Here is a 25,340-nt window from a genome sequence, read left to right as displayed (position 1 = left end):
TCAGTTCTTTATCTTTCTTTAAAGATTTTATTAAATAATATCTGCACCCAAAGTGGGGTTTGAATCCACCACCTCCAGATCAGGAGTCACATGCTCTTCTGACTGAGCCAGATGCCCCTCTTTGAGCATCTTTAAGATATTTGTTTTAGGGAACCCTGGGTGGCACAGTGGTTTAGTGCCTGCCTTTGGCCCAGGGCGCGATCCTGGAGACCCGGGATCGAATCCCACGTCGGGCTCCTGGTGCATGGAGCCTGCTTCTCCCTCTGCCTATGTCTCTGCCTCTCTCTCTCTCTCTGTGACTATCATAAATAAATAAATAAATAAAAATTAAAAAAAAAAAGATATTTGTTTTAATATTTCTGTCTGGTAAGTCTGCCATTAGGTCTTTTTCAGGGATAGTTTCTGTTGAAGTTTTTTAGGGTTGTGAGTGTGTGTGTTTATCCCTTTGAATAGGATGCTTTCTTCGTGTGCCTTGTGATTTTTTGTTGAACACTAGACATTTGAATCTAATAATGTGGTAGCTCTGAAAACCAGATATTCTCCCTTCCTGAGCATTTGCAATTTTGTGTTATTGTTTTTATTAGTTTTTGTTGTTGTTGTTGTTGCTTTTTAAATTGCTGTAGGCTCTCGCTGGGCTGAGGATCAGCTGGAGGTGTAACTGAGGATCTTCTCAGGTCTTTTCTGAGCCCTTCCCTGGACATTCATGGTCACTTACTAATTTTCCCTTATATGCAGTTGTTTTTTATAGTTCTTATATTTATTTATTTTTTAAAAAAGATTTTATTTATTCATGAGAGACACAGAGAGAGAGAGAGGCAGAGACACAGGCAGAGAGAGAGAGAGAGAGAGAGAGAGAGGCTTCATGCAGGGAGCCTAACATAGGACTTGATCCTGGGACTCTAGGACCACACCCTGGGCCAAAGGCAGGCACTAAACTACTGAGCCATCCAGGGATCTCTTATAGTTCTTATCTTTAATATCTGACTCCCAAAAAGAGGAAAAAGTGAGTGGGGCAAAACAGGGCTCCAGCCATTGAATCCCCTGCATGGCACTTCAGTTAGATGGGAGGGGCAGCAACTATGGCTGCCCACCTGTGTCTGCACCTGTGTGATCAAAAGCAGTCATTAAAGCACAGATCCCTGATATTCGGTGGACAGGGTCCTTTTTGCCCACCCTGGCCCCTGCACACTATGTGCCAGCTGCTCCAGAAACTGCACAGCTGTGTGCTGTGAGGCTGGGGCTGGGGGCTGAGTAGCTGCTACTGTGCTAAGAGTTGAGATTGATCTAAATTAACCATAATTTACCATATGTTACACAGAGTCTGCCCTGCAACTGTTGTCCAGGTGGGGAGATAGAGTTCTGGCATTTCCTCCTGTGCCATCTTCCCAGAATCATCCAATATGTTACATTCTTAACTCTGGGCATTTTATTAATCTATCTTTCAATCCATTAATACTCTTTTCAGCTATGTTCAATAAGCAGCCAAGCCTGCTAACTGGGGTTTTGGGATTGCACTTTTATACTCTAGGATTCCCATTTGGTTCTTTTCTAAATTCTGTCACCTTTTTCAAATTCTGTTCCCTATTTTTCCTAATAGAGTCAAAGTTTTTTTTTTTTTTTAATTAAGTTATAGCTACTTTAAAAACTGTGTCTGATCATCTGTGGTCAATTTCTTTTTTCCACATATGGTGCTTTGCTCCCTTGTGCACTTGCTTTAGCTGGGTACTACTCATTGCCCTTGAAAAATTATTGGTTAGGTTTTCCAAGGCCTACGATGAAGATGTCTTCCACAGGGATTATTCCAATCTACTTCTACCAGTTGCCATGATGAGCAGAAGTATTTTAAAATAATTTCAAAACCATTTTAAACCATTTTAAAATAATTTCACTGCTGCAAATCATAAGAGTCTCTTAACTCTAGGGAACAAACTTTGGGTCACTGGAGGGGAGGAGGATGGGGGATGGGGTAACTGGGAGACAGGCATTAAGTAGGACATGTAATGTGATGAACACTGAGTGTTGTATGCATATGCTGACTCACTGAACTCTACTGTTGAAACTAATACTACACTATATGTTAATGAACTTGAGTTTAAATAAAATCTGGAAAGAAAAAAATAATTTCATTGCTATTGCTTGCATTTTAGCACATTAATTGGTATAAACGTTGGCTGCAATTCTACCCTGGAGCAAGTACTTGTGTGCAGTCTTTAAGGGGTGGGTCTTCTCTTCCTTTCCCCCCTCGATATGAGGACAGCTCACTCTCTGGCCTGGGAGAGGAGGGTCAAGCACAAAGCCCTGGCTCCCACTTTTTTTTTTTTTTAAGATTTTATTTATTTATTCATGAGAAACACAGAGAGGGAGAGGCAGAGACACAGGCACAGGCACAGGCAGAGGGAGAAGCAAGCTCCATGCCGGGAGCCTGATGCAGAACTCGATCCTGGGACTCCAGGATCATGTCCTGGGTCTAAGGCTGGCGCTAAACCGCTGAGCCACCCAGGGATCCCCCTGGCTCCCACTTCTATCCTCCCAGCCCTGCCCACGTATTAAAGCCTCAGCTGAATTAACCTGACTCAACCAACACCAAACCCTGATCCTCTGCACCTGGGGCTCACACCTCCCAGTCTCTCCCAGGCCAAACTTGATGCCACTTTTGTCTCTTACTGTTCTCTCATATCCTGTGTGCATCCATGACTCCCATGGCTCTACCTCCCTCATTTGGTCCTCCCTTCTGGGAAGGTGAATGCATGGGTGGGGGGGGGGGGGGCGGTGAGGGCATGCTGACTACTGACAACTGGGGATGGTGGGCCTGAGGGTGCATCTGCTCTGGAAGGAGAAGGTCCCTGGGACATGGTCCCAGGAAGAGCCCAAGGCAAGCACAAAGCAGCTGCTCCAGCCTCCTGGAGGTTCCTAAGAACAGTGTCTAGATGTGCCCAGACCCACCCCTGGTCACAACATGATGGTGGCCTGAGAGAGTATGGAGGGGTTGAGGGCTCTGGGTGTCAGGGTGGAGGACATTCAAAGGATTAATTCTCAGGGGCGCCTGGCTGGCTCAATCGGTAGAGCATGTGACTCCTGATGTCAGGGTCATGAGTTCAAGTTCCACACTGGACATAAGAGATTACTTAAAAAAAAAAAAAAGATTAATTTCCAGAGCTTCCTGTATCATTGTCAAGGTCATACTTATGTTGACAGCTCCCACATTCAATCTCCAGCCCAACAGAGGCTCTGAAGCCAGGCCTGGAGAGCCAATGTCCTTAACGCATGATTTCTGACATGAATCTCCCCCCAAAGGTTCTCCCTGCGCCTTCCCTCCTTCACCTCTTGAGGCAGCTCTACATGGCCAGTAGCTCCTCCCTTCCCCAGAGCCTGACCAGCAGGCACTGTGTCTTCCACCATCTGCCCCTAATCTCCCACTGACTGCAGTGGTCTCCTCACCACCTGCCCCTTTGTCCAGGCCCTGATGAAAGCAGCTCCTCCTTGGGCTTGGGCATATGGCTGGCACTTCTCTCTTCCTGCCCCATCCCTGGGCCCCTAGCCCTCATGTCCTTATGCATCCTGTGCATCTTCTGAAGGCGGCCCTGTGCTTCTGGATGCTACAGACACACCACGGAGCAAAAGAGACACGGCCTCCTGCCCTCCAGGACCTGGCATCGCAGTGAGAAGATACAGACCAGGCCTACTCAGTGCAGCACCTTCAGCAACACAGGCCGAGTCATTGTTTATGAGGGCTCCCCAGAGCATCACAGACTGTCTAGCAGTGCCCATGACCTCCACCCTGCACCATGGCAACCCAAAATGTCTCCAGATATTGCCAAATCTCCCTGAGCAAAGTTCCCCCCAGCAAGAGCTCTGGATACAATGAACAATCACCATATCTAATAAGGTATATAGGGAGTCAGAAGGTGAGAATTGTAAGGAGAATAAAGAATGTGGGACAGGGCAAAGGCGTTGGAGGAGGATGGGGGTGTTATGGACTGAATGTTTTTATCTCCCAAATCTATATTAGGAGCCCTAACCCCCAGTGTGGCTGCATTTGGAACAGGGGGGCCTCTATGGAAAAAACTCAGGTTAGACCAAGTCATAGAAGAGGGGCCCTAATCTGATAAGATTAGTGTCCTTATGAGAGTCGGCACCACAGTGAGGAGTGTCCTCACCCCGTTAGGATGGCCCTCATCAAGGAACAACAGGGGTTGGTGAGGACGTGCAGAAAAGGAGACTCTCGTGCACTGCTGGTGGGAATGCAAACTGGTACAGCTGCTGTGGAAACAGCACAGAGGATTCCCCCAAAACTTAAAAATGGAATTACTGCACGATGCAGCCATTGTACTACTGGGCATTTATCTGAGGAAAATAAAAGCACCGATGTGAAAAGATGTCTGCGCTCCAGGTTCACAACTTCTCAGCCACAGAGGGGCTTGGGCTTGGACTGTCCCTGGGGAAGGTGACACCTGGGAGGGCTTTGAGCAGACAGTAGGCAGTGTCTGATGATGATTTAAAAGCTCCTTTGGTCGCAGCAGCAGCATTATTTACAAGAGTGACTCCAGTGCCCACCTACAGATAAATGGATGAGGAAAGCATGGCCCATCCATCCAGTGGAGTGTTACTCAGCCTTAAATGCGAAGGGGACTCTGCTACCTGCCACCACCTGGATGAACCCACCGACACTGTGCTAGGTGAGGTGAGCCAGCCACCCATTGAAGACATCGTGTGATCCCACTTCTCTGAGGCCGACGGAGAGGTCAGACCACAGAGAGGGACAGTGGCAGTGGGTGTCGCAGGTGGGGACATGTGGGGGTGGGGAGCTCATGTTTCTTGGGGGCAGTTTGGGAAGATGAGAGAGTTCTGGGGGGTGGAGGGTGGGGCTGTCCACAACACTGTGAACATACTGCCACTGAACTGGGCACTTTAAATGGTCAAAATGGTATCTTTCATGTTGTGTGTGTGTGACGGCAATTTTAAAAAGAAGGTGGGAGCAAGTCCTCCTGGCTGTCTTAGGAGGCCGGCCGCAAGGGGGCGGGCGGCGCAGGCTGCGAGCCTGGTCAGGAGTCCAGGCAGGGGCCGCGGCAGGATCGGGACAGGGCGTCTGGCGGCTCCGAGGGCGGAGCAGACGGGGTTTCTGGAGGGACTGCTGCAGATCTGCTCTGAGCATCGGCGGGGACAGAGGCCCCTACCCGGCACTGGCAGGGCTGTGGAGGGCGCAGGGCGCCGGCAGCCGGAGGAGAGACCAGATCAGCCTTGGATTTGCTGAGACACCAAGAAGCCAACTCTCCGAGTGGCTGGACGTGCGCCCCCGAAGCGCCGCCAGCCCTGGACACCCTCACAAGGACGGGTCCCTCGGCAGGGGACACGAATAAGTAGGGCGCAAAGGACTCCCCGGCAGCACCCGAGAGGTGCAGGCAAAGGTGGGGGGTACCGAGGACTGTCCCTAGATTGTCAGAGCAGCCGAGGTCGCCAGCGGGACACGAATGGGCTAAGAGAGAAAGGAGAGATGAAGCGGGGCCGGTGGAGGGCTAGGGACTCAGGAGGATACCAAACAAAAATCACGGGGCGCCTGGGCGGCTTCGGTCCTGCAGCCTCTGACCCCTGATCCCAGCTCAGGTCTGATCTCAGGGTCCAGCGTTCAGGGAAAGAAAAAGAAATCACAGCCAGTTCTCGGGTCTGGAAAGAAGAGCCGGTGCCCTGGGGCGGGGTGGGGGGACATCAGCGCTGGGGGTGGAGAGACAGCAAGCTCCCGCGGCGCCGGCACTCAAGACCACCCGCAGCTCAGAGGTCCTCCCCAGGTCCCGCCCGGACCCCGCCGCCCGGGGCGGAGGCATCCCCCCCCGCCCCCCGGCAGAGGCGCGCGGTGGGGGCTGGAGGTCGACGGTGCGTCGGCTGGATGGTCAGGCTGGGCCGTGGGCTGAAATGACCCCGAAGAAGAAGATCTTTGGGGGCCGGGGAAGCGGGAGCAAGTGGGCGATGCCGGCTCCGCGGTGCTGGAGGGGCTGGAGCCGGGCGCGGTCCGGACCGGGGACGCCGCGCACCCCAGGCCTTGCCCACCCACCGAGCAGCAGGCGCTGGACGTGCCGGCAGCGCCACGGGAAGGGCGCGGATCCCCAGCACCCCTGCCTGAGGTCTAGCCGGCGCCCTGCTTCTGGGCAGGCTAGGTCCCCTCCGCACGTGGACGCGACCGTGTGCCTGTGCGGGAGCGGGAGGCCGGCGCAGATCCCAAGCGTGAGACCCAGAGGCGTCTTGGGCGCGCGGGTCGCTGCCGCGCGGGGCCCCGCCTTCTGGGCTCAGGGCGTGGAAGGGCGCGGAAATGCGCACGTCCGGGATCGCGGCCCGTAGGCCCGGCGCCGCCGACCCCCCGGAGCCCGAGGTCGGGCGCACCGCCCCCTTCCCGGAGCCTGGGGGCCGGCGTCTGGCCGGGGCTGGGCGGAGCGGGCGGAGGACGCCTAGGCGCTGCCCCGCACACAGTGGCCTCTGGGGTCTCCGGCACTCACGCGGGGGGACGTGGGCCTGGGGCGCCTCCTCCTAAGGAGGTGCTGGGCCTTGTAGGGACCCAGGAGCCGCCAAGGGGGGGCCTATCATTTCCAGAGGGGCCGGGTCCACCCCGCACACGTGGGCCCCGCGGGAACTGAAGCCCGCGCGCCTCGGGCGCCTGGGGGACCGAGCGGGGCTCTTCCAACAATCCGCAGGTTCACCAGGGAGGGCACAGAGAGGCCCAGCGGCCCCTCCGCGGTCACACAGCATCGCAAGGCGGGAGGGCCCCACGGCTGGGAGAGGCGGGGCCCGAAGGCGCCCGGTGTCCACGCACCGAGAGGTGGACGGGTCAGAGGCGAGTGAGGACCCGGGAGTGAGGACCAGAGAGGCTGGACTCCCCCCTCCCCACGCCTGGTTCGCTCCTAGGTCTGACCTCCCCGGGGCAATCCGACCCGACGGGATCCTACTGGCCGGCGAGGAGCCTCCCCAGGCCCTGGCGTGCACAGAGCCCCTCCCTCAAGATGGGCCCCAGGGACACCCCCAGACTCCGCACCGCCGGACTCCAACAGCAGATTTCCCGCTTTTTCAGCTCCGCTCCGGCCCACAGTGGCTCTGGAGGTTCCGCCCAGACGCTGCCTCCTCCTGGCAGCCCTCCGGACTCCAATGCCAGTGAACCTGGTGGGGGGCTGCAGGCAAAACCTTCCCCAAGGGCCGAGCACTTGGGAGTCTCGGAGCTTCCTTGGTCGCTTTAAACTGGTGGTTCGAGCAGTCTCGGGGTTCCCATGACAACGACGGCGGAGGGGGGGACCCGGGCGCGGTCCGGTCGGAGCGCATGCGCGGTGCGCGCCCGACGCAGCACGTCCTCCGGAGTCGCGGGCGCTGCTGTCGCGGGGTCCCTGAACCGCGGTGAGGGCGGGGTGGGGCGTTCGCGGGCCTGGGGGGCGGGTTGAGGGCTCGGGGTGCAGGGGCGCGAGGGTCCCTGGACTGGGGTGAGGGCGGGGTAAGGAGTCTGTGAGCCCCGGTGAGGGCGGGGCGGAGGGGTTCGCGGGCCCGGGATGGGGTGGGGTACCGGGGCCCATGAACCGGGGTGAAGGCGGGGCGGGGGATTCGTGGGCCCAGGGCGGTGAGGGGGTGACGGGGGCCATGAACCCGGGTGAGGGCGGGGCGGGGGGTCCGGGAACCGCGACGAGAACGGGGTGGGAGGGGTTCGCGGGCCGGGCGGAGGAGCGAGGATGGGGTGTGGGGGTCCGTGAACCGGGATGAGGACGGGGTTTCTCTGGCCCCGGGCGTGAGCGCAGGATGGGACGGGTTCACGGCCCCGGGGGCGCGGTGAGGGCGGGGTGCGAGGGGTTTCCGGCCGCGGTGGGACGGGTTCGTGGGCGGGGGGAGTTGGGGGCGGGGTGGGGGGTCTGTGAAGCCGGGTGAGGGCGCCGCTGATCCCCGCGGCTCGTGCAGGGCGCCCCGGCTCCTGCGCTCGGCCATGGCCCCCCCGCCTCCCTGCAGGCTCCCGAGGTCGCTGCCGCCGTGGCTGCTGCTGCTGCTGAGCGTCGCCTTGCTGGGTGTCCAGGCCCGTGCCGAGCCCGCCGCCGGGAGCGCCGTCCCCGCGCAGAGTACGTGCGTCGCGGAGGGTCCGCGCGGGCCCGACAGCGCCCGGGTGCGAGAGCTCCGCGCCTGCCCATTGTTCCCGGCACCCACCTGCCGGGCCGCCCCTTGGGTGGGAGGTGCTCGGGTGGGATTGCGCCGGGGCTGCCTGCCGTGCACCCTGACGCTCGCCTCCGTAGGCCGCCCGTGCGTGGACTGCCACGCGTTCGAGTTCATGCAGCGCGCCCTGCAGGACCTACGGAAGACAGCCTACAGCCTGGACTCCAGGGTGAGCCCCCCCACCCGGCCGGGAGGGGCCGCGCAGGGTGGAAGGGGGGCAAGCACCTGCGCCACAAACCCTTCTGCCCGCATCTGGCTCCAGATGCTGGCCTCTGAGGGCTGTTCTGGGCGCAGGTCTCACCCCTGAGCAGTCCGCCTGAAATACCCAGCTTCCAGCCCCATGAGGGAGGAGGCCCCTCTTCCCCAAGACCTCGTTGGGCTTTTTTCCCCTGTGGGTCTTGCCCAGAACTGAGGAAGAACCTCCAGTTTCAGTTCAGCATCCCTCCACATGGGGCAATGAGGCCCCATGGCAGGAAAAGAGGGGGTCATTTTCTCTGGGTCAGAAAGGGGTATGGGGGGAGGCATGGGCAAGAACTGGCAGCTCTGGCAGGGCAGTCTGGGAGGCTCTGCACCCTCCCCTCACCCTGGGAGGAGTGGGTGGGCACCCAGGGTGCCTGGTTGCAGAGGTCACCCCCAAATCTGGGAGGAACACTGGGCCCCCTCCCACACTCTCCCACGTCCCCCTGTGCCTCAGCCAAGGTAGTCTTCACTTAGGACAGAGATATGTACTCGTTTTGGGAAAGGGGGAGAATTCCCTGGCCCCATTTTCTGGCCAGCTCCCCAGAGCCCAGATGGAGGCCTAGAGTGTCTCCAGGGTCTGAATCTCATTGAGTCTGGAGCTGGGCTCCTGGGAGGAGCAGCTCCCCACCCATCTTGAGGATGGCATTGGTGGGGGCCCTGAGAGGGGGCATATGGGTTAAGGGAAGGTCACTGAGAAGTTGTCCAGGCCTAGCATCAGTGCATGCAGGGTCCCAGACAGGACAGCTGTGCTGGAAGAAACTGCAGAGAGGCTAGTGGAAGAGAAGCATGGGATGAGGAAGAGGTCCACAGGGTAGCAGAGTGTCCTACCATCAGTGTGTTTGGGGAGCTCTAAGGTCTCAGGAGCAGGTGGAGAGGGTACTGCCTGTGGGGGAAGCCAGGAGATGGAGTGTCTTCGGGAGCTGGTGGGTGAGAGCAGTGGCTGGGAGCTGGTGGGTGGGAGCTGGTAGTTGGGAGCTAGCTGGTAGGAGCTGGTGGGTGGGAACAGTGGTGCCACCCCCCTGCCCTCACTGCCCCCTGTTGCTTTGCAGACGGAGACCCTCCTGCTGCAGGCCGAGCGCCGGGCCCTGTGTGCCTGCTGGCCTTCAGGGCGCTGAGGACCCTCAGACACCACTGTTCTTCATCAATAAACACCTGGCCCAGCACACTGTGTCTTGTCTCCCTGTTCTGGCCTAGGGCCCACCTGCGTTGCCCCTAGGAGTCCTTGCTTGGACCTTTCTGTGGGCTTTGGTTTCCCAGCTGTTCCATGTGGGCCGAGGCCCTCTTGATACCCACTCCACACCGGTACCAGTGCTGAGCAGGTTGACAGGTCTAGCCAAACATGTAGACCTTTACCCACAGGCATTACGTGGTTGCTGCAAGTCTGCCTTCGGACACTTGCTCTTGCTTTGAGGCCAGGGGAGTGTAGAAGCTGGCCTCATCCCCTGGAACAGCTGTCCCAGAGCCTCCCCCCAGGCTCTTCTGCACTGCGTTGGAGATGACTGTTATGTGAGTTCCTTAGAGGCCCAGCCAGTGGACCTCCACATAGCCTAGCCTGAGGTGGCTGCCAGGAGAGCCAGGGGGGAAGGCTCCTCTGGGAACAGAGGGTTAGCACAGTCCCCACAACCTCTACCCAGCCCTTGGGCACCATGGAGTAGGACTCTGGGCCTGTGTACAAGGCCTGTGCCTTCGGCTAACAGGCCCATCTCATCACATGTGTGTGGCACAGCACCAGGCAGAAGCTCTCCAGGAGAAACAGGTGACCCTCCTCCCTCCCTCCATTCATTCCGTAGATGTTTTGTATTACCAGAGCAATGCTTTGGAACATCCAGGAGCATGGTAGGGCCGTGACTGGAAGTGACTGCTCTGGGACACTTGGCTTTTCTGGGGTTGCAGTTCCCTACTTGTGGCTGCCTGGTGCAACATGGTGCTCCTGTGCTGCTGCCTGGCCTCTGGTGGGTAGAGGTGGACATTTCTGGTCTGCTGCCAGAGGGGGCGGATAGCCCAGCTTTATCTTTACTGAGACCCTTCCTCCAGGCCTCTGAGCTCCACAGTATCTGCCCTGCCCTGGCTCCCACCCCCACTGGCCTTCTAACCCGGAACCTGTTTTGTCCTCAGTGTTTTTCTGCCTAGAAGTGCCTGGCACGCACCTGCCAGTTGGTATGTCTGGAAACAGTGAACAAACCAGAGTCCTACCTTGGTGGTGGAGGGAGGTTGAGCTAGATGTCTGGCAGTGATTAGCCTGTGAACTCTAAAACAGATCAGAGAGAGACGAAGGGGCTGAAGCCATGTAAAGCTTAGGTCAGCCCACAATTCTGGAAATGAATGGGGTACTCAGTGGCAGGGATCAGAATTCTCCTGTTCTGGGGCTCCAGAAAAAAGTGAAGTGCTGACTCGCAGGTGTCCCCTGTCAGGGCCCCGCCGAGACGGTGCTGAGTTCCATTGGTTGGCTTAATGCATCCTTGGCTGTGGGGGAGGTGGGGATGTACCACAGTCTGGGCTTGGGTTGTCAGATTTAGCTAATACAGATCTAGGACCCATATGAAAAGTATAAAAAGCACAAATACTTCTAGTGTAAGTACTTGTTAGTATAAGTATGTTCTATGCGGTATTAAGGACATATTTATACTAAAAATTATTCATTTATCCAAAATTTAGATTTAACTGGGCACCCTGTATTTTGTGGGCAGCCACGAGCCATGGCACAAGTTGGGGTTTCTATTACTATGCAAGATAGGGACAGCAGAGGGATGCCTGGGTGGCTCAGAGGTTGAGCATGTGCCTTTGGCTCAGGGCATGATCCTAGGATCCTAGGATTGAGTCCCACATCAGGCTCCCTGCAGGGAGCCTGCTTCTCCCTCTGCCTATATCTCTACCTCTTTCTCTTTCAAGAATAAATAAAATCTTTTAAAAAATAAAATGACTTAGGTTTTTGTTTTGTTTTGTTTTAAAGATAGGGTTGGCTGAGGGCTTGTCTTAGAAAGCCTTTCATAGGAGTATTCTTTGGAAGGAAGTCAGAGCACAAGCTCCCAAGACAAGGCCTGGAGTGGCAGGTGGAGGATCCAGGAGGCTGATGGCATGCAGGTTCTGTCCTAGAGCTGTGATATCGCCTTCCTGCTCATCTGTAGGGAGGTTTAGTCAAGAGTGTCTCATGACTATATGTGTAAATATGATTCTTGGCTAAGCAGTGAATTGGGAATCCATTAACTTTTGGACAGCTTTAGTTTTTCCTGGACTTGATGTTTGCCTTTATGTTCCCACACTTTCTGTCTTTATCACATCCTTACCTTCAAGTCATCTCTATGCTCCCTGCCAGACCCTGGTCCTCCTGCTCCCTACTAGCTGGGTTCTCCTACATCCACTGCCCATCTTTCACTCTTCTGGTGTGGAGTCACTGTTTCCTAGACCTCTTGTCATCCTCTCTATGCTGCATGACTTCAAGTATCTTCCTAGAAAACAGTGTGGTAATTAAACTTTCTGAGTTGGCCTGTCTGAAAATATCTTTTGCTGGCATGTTCAATTCACAGCCCCTCCTACCTTGGGGCCTTTGCATCCATGGAGAGGCTGTCACCTCTCCATGGATTTGCCTACTTGGCCTCCTCCATGACCTGCTTCACTCTTTAGTTCTTTATCTATCCTACCTTGCTTTTTGTTTGTTTGTCCCTAAGGGATGTTAGATATTTGATTTATTTTATTAGTTTATTTCCTGCCCCTCCCCTGCTGGATTGGAAAGCCACAGGAGGACAGGGCTTTGTTCTTTTCAGAGGTGGATAGAGGGTGGAAGGGAAGGATGGTTACTGGTCAGGGATGCCAGGTGAGGAGGTTAGGCAGTCTGAGACCACCAGCTGCTGGCAGCTAGCGCCTGTCAGGAGCTTCTTTCCCTCCCACCCCCAGGACGTTCTTGGGATTGAAGGTCCACTCAAAGTGCTGGACAGACTTTAATCAGGAGTCTCAGTTCCTTAGCTTGGGGAAATAATAATAATCATTATTATGTCATAGTTGTTCCCTCCTCTTTCCTCTTTGGGCAGCTCCTTCAGTTGCACACTGGACTTCCCATCTGGTCTTTTTCTTTTTTCTTCCCATCTCCTGGTCTTTTGGTTCATTTCCCTGGAGACCCCTTAGCTTTCTTCCAGTGCTCCCACCCACCTCTGTTGCTTCCCAGGACTCCTGTACCTCTGACCACTGGTGAAGTTTGGGTCTCGGTCCCCAGTTCTCCCGCAGCAGGGACAAACTGGCCCTCTCCACTTCTTGGAGGAGACACCATGGGTCTGTCCCTGAATGGACGGACTCACAGTCCCTTCCTCAGCTTGGGGTGAGGGCTTTTCTGCTAATGCACCATCCTGTGTTTGGTGCCCCCTCCCAGCACTGAGCAGGGGAGGCCCAGGACACCCACCCTACTTGACCTTTGGAGTCTAGGAAGGGTCCCGCCCCTCTTGTGTGGGCCCAGACCTAGCTCTGATGGTGGGGACTGGTGGGGGAGAGGTTGGAATTGCAGCTGGTTGGGGCCACCCAGGTATCTTGGGTGCAGATGCAGAAGGGACTCGGAGCAGCAGAAGCTGGAGGGGTGTACAGGAGAATGGACCGGGAGAAGGGATCTCCCCAAATTCACAAGCCTCGATTTCCTTGTCTGTGAAATGGATTCCTGATGTGGGCAGAGAGCGTGGGAGGTGTGGGGGGCACCTTCAGGTCACTGGGGAGGAAACAGGCTCAGCAGCAGGCCTGGGACCCTGCTGCCTGTGCAGACTTCCCTTCCCTTTAAAGGTATCCCCACTCCAAGTGCTAAAGCCCAGGTCCTGAGGTCTCCAACATCTTGTCCCAGGGGTCCAGGTTTGTCCCTTCTAAGCTGAGTCTGGCTGTCTCCTTCCCATCTCCTGGCACTCTCCAGGGCCCTCTAGACCAGGACAAGCCAAGCCATCATGGGCAGGCAGCAGTTGAGGTGGGGGGGGGGCGGTAAGGGGGAACAGGGTAGGGCATCAAGGACTTGGGGATGGAGGTGAGGTCAGCCCACCTGGAAGAAGGGACCTCTGCAGATACAGGGCCAACCAAAGTCAGGCTGGTGGAAGCACAAGTCCTCCCCCTCCCCCGTGGGCTTGACTGTTGGGGGCCAGAGGAGGGGTAGCTTTGAGCTCAGAGTCTTGGGGGGGAGGTGGGTTGGGTAATAGCCAGCAGAAGCGGTGACCCTCTAGGGGCTGGGCCACTCTGCACAGTGGGACCTCTTCACACTAAGTCTGGGGTCAGAGGTCAGAGATCAGGACACTGCCCAGGAGCTCCTGGATCCTCCACCTGGTTCTCCATTCTCCTGGCCTCTGTCACAGAACAACAGAGTGTTCCCCAAATCTAGAGCCATGCCTCCCCTTCCTCTGAAGCCCCTGGACACTTGGAGATACTTCAGCCACCTCTCTCCATTCCTGTTCTTCCTGCCTGGACCTGCCTGGCTTAGCCAGGACACTTCTGCCGTCCACCTGGTCAACCTGAGGACGCCCTGGAGCCTGGTCCACTGTGGCTGGTTAGGGCTCCCGGCAGCGCTCAGGGAGCACATGGAGGGACTTCTGAATGCATCTGTTGGCTCCTTTGAGATTCACCATGATTTCACATTCCTCTCCAGGAAGATAAGAGCCAGGTCCCAGACAAATCCTGGCATCTGGGAAAGACGGTGCGGGGTGACTTCCCACTTTGGCTGTCCCCTCCCACCACGGTCCTTGCACTGGCGGTCTGGCTGCGGACCAGACCGTTCAGCTCCTGGGTCTGGAGTTCTCACTCTGCCCAGATCCCTTGGCGTGACGCTGGCGAGGGGTCGTCCCCTCTAGATAATCGTAGCTGCCTCGCTGGGGGCTGAGGGTCCTCTAGGTCTCGACTCTAACCATGCGGATGTGGTGAACTCAGGTCCAGGCTGCCCCGCGGGGTCATCACGGGGAAGGGGTGCACTGCAAGCTGCAGGGAGCTGGGTTCATAAAGTGTTAGGGGAGGGATCTGGGATTCCCTGTCCCCTACCTTCACCCTCCGCCCCTGGCCCGCAGCGTCGGCAGGGCTCGCAGGGACCTGGAAGACTCAGCAAGAACATCCCCCCCCCCCTCACCCGCACCTGCACTGAGATCGTGGAGCGCATGCGCGGGCCAAGGAGGGCGGCGGGGGCGGGGGCGGGGGCGGGCCGGGAGGGGTCCTACCGGCCCAGCGCCCCCGGTACCCGCTGTGGGAATTCGGTGTCTGAGCGGCAGGTTGCCGTGCTGCGCGCGGCCGCGGGGGGCTGCGGGCGACCTGGGCATCAGAGCCCGCCCAGACCGCATACCCGCGCGTCCAACCCGGGTGGCCCGGGGCGCAGATTCCCAGGGGCGCCAGGCCGGGCGTCGCATTCAGACAAAGGGGCGGGAGACGGAGATGGAGATGGTTCGGTGACTGCGCCCGGAGGCCGAAGAAGAGGAGGACACGGCGCCGCGGGCCCCAGCGGCCCGGCCCCGGGACCGGGAGCTCCCAGGCCCCCGCGGAGGGGTGGCGGCGCGGGGGTGCAGGGGCCGGGCAGGAGGCACCCCCTCCGGGCCGGGAACCTCGGTCGCCTCGCGGGGCTCTGCCGCTCCGTCGTGCCCCGGGCTGCCCGCGCCAGCCCCCGCCCAGGCGCACGCCCGCTGGCCGCCCGCACCCGCCGCCGCGCAGCGCCCAAGTGTGCCATCGGGCGGGCGCGGAGGCGGTGTTTGCTCCCACCCCCGAGATCACATGGTGACCCTCGGCAGCCAATGCAGTGGACGCTAGGACCCTGCGGGACCCCGGGCGCCGCGACTGCACCGGCGCCGCTGCATTATAAATACTTCTCCAAAATGCGGCGCAGCTCCCTGCGCGCGCCCCGGCCGCCCGCCGCCTCCGCCCCGCGCCCCTGAGCCGCCGCCGCCGCCGCCGCCGCCGCCGCTGCCGCCGCCACCGCTGCCGCCGCCGCCGCGGGTCCGAGGGCGCCGCGCCCTTGCCCTGGGCCCGGGCTGTGCCCGCCCGCAGCCCGGCCCGCGTCCCCGCGCTGCGCCGCCCGGCCGGGTGCATGCATTGTGGGCCTCCCGACATGGTCTGCGAGACGAAGATCGTGGCCGCCGAGGACCATGAGGCGCTGCCGGGGGCCAAGAAGGACGCGCTGCTCGCCGCCGCCGGCGCCATGTGGCCCCCGCTGCCAGCCGCGCCCGGGCCGGCCGCCGCGCCCCCCGCGCCCCCGCCCGCGCCGGGTCCCCAGCCCCGCGGCAGCGCGGGGGGCGCGGGCCCGCCGGGGGGGCGCGGCGTGTACATCCGCGAGTTCCGCGCGGCCGAGCAGGAGGCGGCGCGCCGCATCTTCTACGACGGCATCATGGAGCGCATCCCCAACACGGCCTTCCGAGGCCTGCGGCAGCACCCGCGCACGCAGCTGCTCTACGCCCTGCTGGCCGGTCAGTGCCCCCGCCTGCCGCAGTCCGCGCCCGCCCGCCCCGCCGGGCACCGACGCACCGGACGCCCTCAGCTCGCTCGCCCCGGCCGCGCTCCCCTGCTTGCCCAGGACTCAGCCCGGGAGGGGAGCGGGGCCCGTCTTGCCCCCCCTCCCCCGCCTCCCCCCGACCCCCTTGCTCGCGCACCGACGCGCACCCGCACGCCACCGGCTTTCTGCGGCGGCCTGGGGCGAGGTGGCACCGGCGGTGGCATCCGGGCTCCCGGCCAAAGCGCGCCGGGTGGGGGCGTGGGAACGAGCGGGGCGGAGGGTGGGGGGCTGCGGGCGGGGGGCTGCGGGCGGGGGGAGGGCCGGTGTCCCCACCTGCGTCCTCTTCTGCGCGGGCCCCGCCTCTGCGGGCCCCTTCCCAGGTCATCGCGGGTGGGGGCGGGGTGGCGGCAGGTAGCGCCCGCTGCCGAGGCTCCGCGCCTGGCGCGTGTAACTATATATAATCCACGGGGCGGGGGAGGCTGCCTCGGAGGCTCCAAGTGCTAATTTATGAGGGGAAGACAGCCAGCTCCCCGGGTGCCGGGGGAGGGTAAGCACCGACAAGGCAAAGCAAGGGGGCCACGGGGGGCGGGCAGCCCCCGCAGGAGCTTGGAGGCCTTTGCCGGGGCCCCAGGAAGGTGGCTGTTCCCATTCCACAGATGAGGAGCTTGAGGCTGGGGGTTGTCAAGCTCCCAAGGTCATGCGGGGAAAGTGACTTTCACCGCAGGCGCCTCTGCCTCCTGGCTGCCTGGATGGATCTGATAGCAATCTCCCGCTTGCCTCTGTCACTCCCCCTGCCCCATAACCCTGAGGGCCTGGCCTTGGGAAGAAGGGGCCCCCTCCCACTCCCAGCGTTTACAAGGCTGACAGCCTGGAGGGCCTGTGTGAGCAACTCCTTGGCTCCCCACCTCCCTGGAGCCACCTTTCCACAGCTGGGGGACCCCATGGGTGGTGGGCAGGGGCCACCCCTTCAAGGAGCCTGCCTGGGCTTGTTGCTGCTGCCCTCCAGGGGCACTGCTGTGCTCAGAACTTAGGGACGTTGGGTCACCCAATAGCACTCCCTACCTTAGGAAGTTTGGCACTGGGGAGAAGAGGAAGGAGCTGGTAGGCTGACCCATGGCTCCCACTGGGAAGACAGCTGGGGCATAGTTGGTGTGGCCTTTCCTCTGCGCCCAGGTCCGACTGGCTCCTTTAGCCTGGAGCGACTGCGGGGGGTGTCCCTGGTCCCTGACCCCAGGGGCTTCACCACCTGCTCACTGAGGCCACCTCTCCCACCTCTCCCTGCAGTGCTCTGTTTTGCCCTGACCCGCTCGCTGCTGCTGACGTGCCTGGTGCCGGCAGGGCTGCTGGGCCTGCGCTATTACTACAGCCGGAAGGTGGTCCTGGCCTACCTGGACTGCGCTCTGCACACGGACATGGCTGACATCGAGCAGTACTACATGAAGCCGCCGGGTGAGTCCCACATGTCCCCAGCCTTTTTCTCTCCCCACCCTTTGCTCCTCCTGCCCTCATGGCCCCCCCTCTGGGAGAACCCCCTAGTACCAAGCAGCTCAGGACAGAGGCCCAGGGTGGTGCTTGGCTAGTGCCCCTGGTGACCTGAACCTCCTGAGGTCACTGAGGGCTTGGACAGGGGTTGGGGGTACAGCAGGCGGGCAGGGACTGGGGTGCTGGGGCAAGGCCCCCGAGCATCCACCCAGACCCTGGACCTCCGGCTTGCTGTCCCAGTGCTCTGTGCTGCCGGCAGAAGGCCCTTGCCCTGAGTTTTTCTCATCTCTTGTTGGGCCTGTGATGCTGGATTGTGGGTTGGCCTGCAGTGCCAGGGACCCGTGTGGTAGGTGCAGAGGATCGCAGGTGGGAACAGGCTTTCGGGTGGGGGTTACTGAGGGCTAGAAGAGCAAAGCTGTTGAGCAAGGCCTTCACTTCTGCCTCTGGGCCACTTAGTGACGCAGAGGGTCTCACCCAGCACCCCCCACCCCAGCCTTCCCGAGGAGGAGGGACTGGGTCTGGTCCAGAGGGGTCTGCAGCTCCCTGGGGGCTCTTCTCCATGCTGACCCGGGGCAGGCTGGATTCTGGGTCACAGGACCACATGGTTTGCTTTGGGTCCTGAGCCAGAGAAGGGAGCCTCTGTCTGCGCCCTCTGGGGTGTGAGGGTCTGGTGCTGGTGCTAGAGGGCTCCCAGGCTGAGGAGAGGGAGCAGTTGTGGGCTCCATAGTTGATGAGGGTGTAGGAGGAGCCTGGTGAGTGCCAGCAGTGGGCAGCTGGGACAAGAGAGGCAAGGCATCCCAGAGTAAGGGTGCCCTGCTTTGGCACAGCCAGTTCCCATGCCCACTGGCTCCATCCAGGCTGGCCCTGCCCTGCCCTGCCCCTGACTCCACCCCCATCCCTACCCCAGCAGCTGCCTGGCCAGCCTTTGGCACCTTGGGCTCTCCTTGACACTTTTCTAAGCTTGAATTCAGCTTATTGTCCTCCATGGGATAGTGGTGTCGCCCAGCTCTGCCCAGGACAGGGGGAGCACAGGGGTAAGAGCCACCTAGCTGGCAGCCAGGTTCAGGCTGCAGGAGCAGAAGAGGGCTCAGGTGGGGAGTGTGCTGTGCTGTTGGTTCTGTTCTTTTGGGGCCACCGTCTCCCTGGGTGTGAGTGTGGGGGCGCTGCTTGTCCTCCAGGGATGTCTGGCAGGTTGCAGGAAGGTGCCCCGGGGACAGGGAGGATGGACCGCACTGATGGTGCCATAATGCTCAGGGGATAGTCTGGCCAGGGTGTTGGGGGGATCCAGAAGCCCTGGGTGGTGGGCAGGTCAGCTGGTGGAGGGTCCATCAGGGCAGCAGGTCCTCAGACATTCCTGAGCCCTGGCGACATGTCACTTCTCAGGGTATGGCAGTGAAGGAGATGGGAGGCTCCCTTGGCACACAGATGGGCTGACGGGGGCCTACCCTTGGGGTGGGGTAGTGTGATGTCACTGGGCAAGGTCAGGCGCAGAATCTTTATGGGGGAGACCTGCTACTCAAGGAGAGAAGGTGGGGGTGGTTGGTGGCAGATATGGCCATGGGGGCTGGCGTGGCCACAGGCAGGGCGAGTGCAGGTGGGGGTCCTCAGAGTGGTTACTGTTGTTGGCCAGCCCCTGCCTCCTTGGGCCTCTGGGTTGGCAGTCAACAGCGGAGAGCAGGCTCTCCTTGTGGCTCATGCCTGCAGACCTCCTTTCCTGTGTTTTCTCTCTCTCTTCTCTCATCCCCCTTTGCCCTGCTTTTCCTCTTTCTGCCTCTCATGGGGCTGTGATTGGTCCAGGCCGTTGGTGGGGATGGGATGGCTGGCCTGGCCACTGGGCTTCAGCCCAGGAGAGGCCAAGGTCAGTGGGAGGTATGTGGTGGTCCTGATCCAGGCAGGCCATGGGGCTCCCAGGCTCAGCAGTTCCTGGCATGGTTGACCGAGCCAGAGGCTTCTGAGATCTGAGGCCCCTGGGGACATGGCTCCCAGGCAGGTCCTGCTGCCCTGGCCCATCTTTGAGTCCCCATTGTAGGGGTCCTTCCGGAGGTACCCTCATGGTACCTCTCTCCAGCATCCTGTTGTGGATACACAGGGACCACTGTGGTGGGCCCCAAGTGGCCGGGAGCCAGGCCACGTAGGCTGCACCTGTGGCTTGTCCATGGCCATTCAAGTATTAGTTCTGGCGGTAGCTGGGCAGAGGAGGGGTCTGTTTGGCTGAGGCCTGCCCAGCTCTTAGTCCCTGGGGGAGGGACTCTGGCCCCAGAGCTCCTCTCTGCCCAAGCTGAGGCCCAGGGCAGGGGCCGCTCTGGGGCTGCCATGGGCAGTGGGCAGGTTGGGCCTGGTGCCTTCTGCTCGGAGGGCTCTGGTGGGGCAGCTGTGTCATGCCGCAGCTCTGACTGCCTTGTCCCTGCAGGCTCCTGCTTCTGGGTGGCCGTGCTGGATGGCAACGTGGTGGGCATCGTGGCGGCGCGGGCCCACGAGGCAGACAACACAGTGGAGCTGCTGCGCATGTCCGTGGACTCGCGTTTCCGTGGCAAGGGCATCGCCAAGGCACTGGGCCGCAAGGTGCTGGAGTTCGCTCTGGTGCACAACTACTCCGCGGTGGTGTTGGGCACGACGGCCGTCAAGGTGGCCGCACACAAGCTCTACGAGTCGCTGGGCTTCAGACACATGGGCTCAAGTGACCACTACGTGCTGCCTGGCATGACCCTGTCGTTGGCTGAGCGCCTCTTCTTCCAGGTCCGCTACCACCGCTACCGCCTGCAGCTGCGCGAGGAGTGACCACTGCCCACCCGCCCGCCCACCTGCCGCCCTGGCCGCCCCATCCGCCTGTGCCCGCCTGCCCACCGCCCAGACCCGCTTTCAGACGCTCACCTTGGCGTTTGTGTTGGGTTTTTCCTTTTCAACATCACGCGGTTCTCTGGCTGGTTCTCCAGGGGGTGTGGGGCTGTTACTCATCTGTGACACTTTGGGGGCTAGATTGTTTGCAGCCACGGCCCCTCGCCCTCCCCAGCCTGCTGGGGCTGCGTCCTGAAGAGTGACAGCATGGACCACCACGTGCCCATTCAGCTGCTCAGCCTGCTCGAGGGGCCTCCTCCAGCCCAACGCCGTCGGGGTAGGCCTAGCCTGGCCCACCAAGCACAGAACCTCTGCACCACGGCCCCTGCCCAGCAGACCCCTGGCCGCCAGCCAGGCAATGGCTCAGCTGTCAGTCCCCAGGAGGTGTGGCCTGCTGGGCTGGCCAGCTACTGCCCCATGGGGCACCGAGCTGGCCATGGGCCCCGCTTTGCTCCGTGCATGCTGAGGACATGGCCTGGCTGCAGCATGCCGCATGCCCACAGCCTCCTGCCCTGCTGCCCGCTCAGACTGGGCCTAGACTGGTGAGCACCCCCTGCCCGGCCTTGGAGCTAGCCTGAGCTAGAGCTAGCCCTGGCAGCCCACCTGCTCTCTGGAGGGCTTGCCTGTCTCTCACCATCCCTTGCTCCGCCCGGCCCAGCTTTGCTTTGACATTGAGTCATGTTTCTTTCCTTTTGGTCTCTGTCCCTCCTCTGCCCCGGCTTTGCTGATTGGCATCATCACCCAGGTGTGGTTCCCGTAGCAACCTGTTGCACAGCCTGGTCAGGGTCCTACAGGAGAGCAGAGGGGAGACAGTCATGCAGTCGCCTGTCCCCAGTGCCAGCTAGATGATGGTGGCCTCTCCCAGACCTCCCCGAGGACCACTCTGCCTAGCGGCTGATGGGCTCTGCCCTGTGAATCGTACTAAGCCAGGCCGCTGCCAACACCACTGAGCCCACAGCTTCTCCCAGCCTGAAACCGACCTATTTTTTAATAAGTTATTTAGACAGAATAGCACTCTGCATGACTTTAATTCTTGGGACAAAATGGTAGTTTATACCTTAACATACACACACATACACACATACCTGTGTGGTCTAGAATATGCACTATTTCTGGCCCAGTTTGGTGGGGGCGGGTGGCTGGGTGGGTGGAAGGTTTCAGATTTTGAGATCTGGAGGGAGACCCTGATTTAGCATTCTTTCCCCCAAAAGAGCATTCCTGGGTTGTGAGGAGGCTCTGGGGAGCCCTTGTCCAGCCTTGACTTGTGCGACTGAGGCCAGGGGTAGCAGCAGATTCCCTGCTGCCTTTGGGAGGGATGAGTGCTGTCTACTTTGGCTTGGGGGTAGGGGTGGCCTGGCTGTGCCCCCAGCCTCTCCTTCCTGAGGTTGGAGGCAGCTGGCAGGTGTAGGGTGGCCTGGACAGTGGGGGGACAGGAGGGTTGGCAGTGCCCACAGGTCCAGCTTGGAGTCCTGGGCCCAGCTACAGTGGTAGGAAGGCCGTAAATGCCCACAGAGGCCCCTCTGTTTTGGGAGCCGAGAGGGAGGAGGCATGGTGGGCCATGGGTCTGGGTCCCACATACGGGATGCGGAGGGGATGTTCTTGAAAAGGCACTTGGGAAACGAGCAGATGAGTGAAATAAGCCCAGTTTGCCGAGGGGCCTTTTGTGCTGTCAGCAGTCGGGATATTTGCAGAACATTGTATAGCCCCCACTCTCCCCTGTACATTTCTCCCTGGTGGCGTCCCGTCCCTGCTTGGGGACAGGAGTTTTGTAGACTGTACAGAAATCGGCACCCTATTTTCTTGCAGCTCTCAGATTTTGTTAATCTGGATTATACAGACAGACGTAAAGTGTTTTAGCAAAATGGAAAACAAACAGTTGTGCCTTTTTCCTCTTTTTGTTTGGTTTGGTTTCGGCTCGGGGCGGCCTTAGTCGGTGTGGGGACTGCGGGGGCTGTGGCTGGCCTGAGGCCTGGCTGGGCAGGAGGGGCAGGTAGGGGCTGCGCAGGGTCAGCACAGTGGGCTGTGTCTTGTCAGTGGTAGCTTGGGGACACCACCGGCTTCTGTTGATCCTGTGCCTTTGGAGCCCCTGGTCCCTGGTGTGGGACACATGGGTGGGGGCCGTTGGAGCCCACTGGGGGTGTGGCAGAGCCTGGGGCTCCGGAGCGGCCAGTGTCTGCTGGACATGGACCAAAGCATGTCACCAGGGCTGCTCCCCGGGATGTATGGCCCTCTCCTGTCCTGCTGGGGTCCATGTAGGGTATGGGCTGGGTGGGCTGCAGCGTCTCCCCCAGTTGGATGGCTGGACTAGTGACAGAGGGTAGTGACACTGGCTGGATTCTGCACCTTTCTTTACTGCCCTTTTGTTGCTGCCAAGACTTAGGAGAGAGGCCAGGAGGAGTGTGACAGGGTGGCCATGTGTCTGGAGCCCTGCTGCCCCACCACTGAAGTGGCCAGGGACTCTTGTGTGCTCACCAGCCAGGTGTACCCTGTACGTGGGACAGGGCCCTTGCCTGGCCGGTGTGCAGCTATACGGGCCCCTGAGGATCACAGGGGAGCAGATCTCCCATCCTTCCCCTGGGCCAGAGGCTGGCACACCAGTGGGAGATGCCCATCCCTGGCTGGGCATGTCCCTCTAGCCTGGGAGCTAACTCCTCCACAAACGTGCACTGACATGTGAATTTTATACATTTGTAGAAATTCTGATGTTACTACTTCTACCTCTGTGAAGCACCCCTGGGGTTCTGCTCAGTGATGTGTCTGGGCAGCTCCCTGCGTTGTCAGGCCCTGGGACCCGACCCCTCTCTGCTGGCCCCCTGGGCTGCCCCTGGTGGCTGAGGCCAAGGCCCAGGGAAAGCCAGCCCCCAGGCATGCTCAGGAGATAGGGCTCCCAGGACTTTTGGAAGCCTCTAGTTTTGGCCTGGAAATCAGGAGATGGAGTGTTCCAGAGCGTCTTCATTAGATGAGCCTGGAACGCAAACCCAATGGGCAGCTCCTGGCAGTGGGACACAGGGCAGCTGAGGGTTCTAGCACCTCCGGATGGTCCAGTGCCACCAGAGTCCTAGCATGTGGCTGGTGGGTTGTCCCTGAGACAGCTCCCAATGCCCAGGTATGGGGTCTGCAGAGAGCTGGTCCCTGAGGGTGGTGGTCAGAGCGAGTCGTCTGCGTGTACAGAGCCATATAGAGGCCCATGGTGACTGCTCACCTTTCACCTGGACCCATGTCTAGCCTGGCCTCCTGTTGCTGCCCTTGGGTGGATGGGGCAGAGAGATGGGGCCAGCCTGCCTCCAGGAAGTGGAGGGTTGGCCCTGGGAGAAGGCTTGAGTTAGGAGTCAAGTGGGCTGAGGCCACGAGGTCCCTGGGCAGCTCTCATCCTGCCCTGAGCATCCTTCCTCTGAGAAGGCCCTAAGAGGGTCCAGGCTGGGGGATGCTCCTCAGAGTTTCCTTGGGAGTCTTAAGTACTTGGGAGGCTCTTCGGGCCCCAAGGAGTCATGCTGGCAGGTGAATGCTGGCCCCTGCCTGCCCCTGCCTGCCCTGGCGGTGGCTGGCATATGTGGCCTTGAGCCTTGGCCCTTGCTGAGCCAGGGCCAGGGCCGAGCAGCATCCAGGGAGCTACCCTCCTGTCAGTGTCCAGGGACTGGCTGGACGGTGGCCTCTGAGCCTGAGGGGAAGCCCACCACCCCTCCCCAGCCAGATGGGTGGCACTGATCTGTGTGTGAAGCTGCTTCTGTGAGTCTGTCTTGGCCTCGGCCTGCACTCCCATGCTGGTGGTCCTGCAGCTGAGGCTTTTGGGGCTTGTGTTCTGGGCTGGCTGCGGGGCAGATCCTGGAATGCTTGCTCTCTGGTGCCGATGATGTGTGTCCAACGGTGGTGTGAGTGGGGCAGCCCAGGGCCTGGGGAGGAGGAGGAGGAGCCCCAACCTGCCATTGTTGGATGCATTTTTCTTTTAACAGCAATAATTAGCCATTTTGAGGAAGGGGTGTGTTTGTGTGTGTGCCTGCCTATGTGTGTGCACACACGTGTATGTATGTGTGTCTATGTGTGTACGCTGCCCATGCACGTGTACACACACACATGCACGCGCCCACACACACCTGTGCCTATGTGCACACACGTGCAAGTGCGTGGTGACGGGGGAACCTGGTGGCCGAAGACCTCCTGCTCCAGTCCGGAGAGGCCAGCCCTAAGCCCCATGCCAAGATGCAGGGTCCTTGTGGGCGGCCTCATCCCAGGCCTGCCCCCGGCCCCAGCAGACCTCGAACATAAGGCCACCTCCTCTGTCTGGGGGACAGGGCTGTGAGACCCAGGGAGCCTCCGCCTGGGTCTCTGGGTGTGTAGGAGGACGGCAGGGGTGGATGCTCAGAGGCAGAGTCTCCTTGGTTAGGCTGTTTGACCACGGCTGCTGTGGATGCTGTCTCCGGGCGAGCAGAGTCCAGATTGGTGGCCGGTGTCACTTCTGTGGCTCACTGTTTATGAACCCACAACCATGGCAATGGTCCTGAGACCCTAGGATGTACTGAAACAGCCCTGGAAAGGGCCCCGCAGGGGCAAGGGAAATGGGCTGCAGGGCCAGGGGTTGGGTGGGGTCCCAGGCATCCTGTGGGGTGTGAGCAGCGGGAGGGTGGGGGTGCTGTGGCCCTTCCACCTGCACGGCCCCCAGTGCTGCTGTTTTTCAATAAAACCAGAGTTGACAGAATTGGGCTCCTGTACTTTCTTGAAGCGCCCCCCTCCTGGAACTTGGCCAGGAAGAGCAGCTTTCCTGGAGATGCTGGATTCCTTGGGGGCTGGGGCAGGTGCTGGGGTGACCTGTGTCGCTGAGGCTGCTGTCCCCATGCTGGCTGGGGCCCCACCGCAGGCTGGGGCCCCACCTGTCCACTTGGCACCTCTGAGGGGTAGGGTGAAGTGTGGGGCCCCACAATGGTATCAGGCCTACCTCCTTCCTGGTGTCTGTAAGGGGGGAGGAGGACATGGGTCCAGTCTGAGGAGTCGGGTGAAGGGGCAGCTTGGGGACAGTGAGGTGCCCACGTCCAGCCCTGGACAGCTCACTGCAGAGGGCCTTCCTTTCATGGGAGGAATGGCCTCGGCTCCTCCTGTCCCTTTCCAGGATTGGCCCCCCTGCTGCAGGGAGGGCTTTGGGCAGGCTCCAGAATTCGCTAAGTTGAAACCAGTGTCTGTGGTCTGGAAGCCTGAGGAACCAGCT

At 60.1% G+C, this 25,340-nt stretch overlaps 2 protein-coding genes across 2 annotated transcripts; both read left to right on the top strand.

Moving 5' to 3' along the window:
* Positions 1 to 7,246: 7,246 nt before the first annotated feature.
* Positions 7,247 to 9,569, top strand: NICOL1 (NELL2 interacting cell ontogeny regulator 1). Its single transcript, XM_072737709.1, has 4 exons — positions 7,247 to 7,371; positions 7,921 to 8,075; positions 8,247 to 8,335; positions 9,456 to 9,569. The coding sequence occupies exons 1-4, from the start codon at positions 7,298 to 7,300 to the stop codon at positions 9,519 to 9,521; spliced, it is 384 nt and encodes a 127-aa protein (XP_072593810.1). The 5' UTR covers positions 7,247 to 7,297; the 3' UTR covers positions 9,522 to 9,569.
* A 5,636-nt stretch (positions 9,570 to 15,205) lies between these two features.
* NAT8L (N-acetyltransferase 8 like) lies at positions 15,206 to 24,836 on the top strand. The gene is made up of 3 exons (XM_026002288.2): positions 15,206 to 15,800; positions 17,111 to 17,275; positions 19,719 to 24,836. Exons 1-3 carry the CDS (start codon positions 15,425 to 15,427, stop codon positions 20,084 to 20,086), a joined length of 909 nt encoding a protein of 302 aa, XP_025858073.2. The 5' UTR covers positions 15,206 to 15,424; the 3' UTR covers positions 20,087 to 24,836.
* The last annotated feature ends 504 nt before the right edge of the window (positions 24,837 to 25,340 follow it).

The sequence above is a fragment of the Vulpes vulpes genome, chromosome 14 (genome assembly GCF_048418805.1).
Source record: "Vulpes vulpes isolate BD-2025 chromosome 14, VulVul3, whole genome shotgun sequence".
NCBI lineage: Eukaryota > Metazoa > Chordata > Mammalia > Carnivora > Canidae > Vulpes > Vulpes vulpes.
This window is presented reverse-complemented; position numbering and strand designations above follow the sequence as displayed.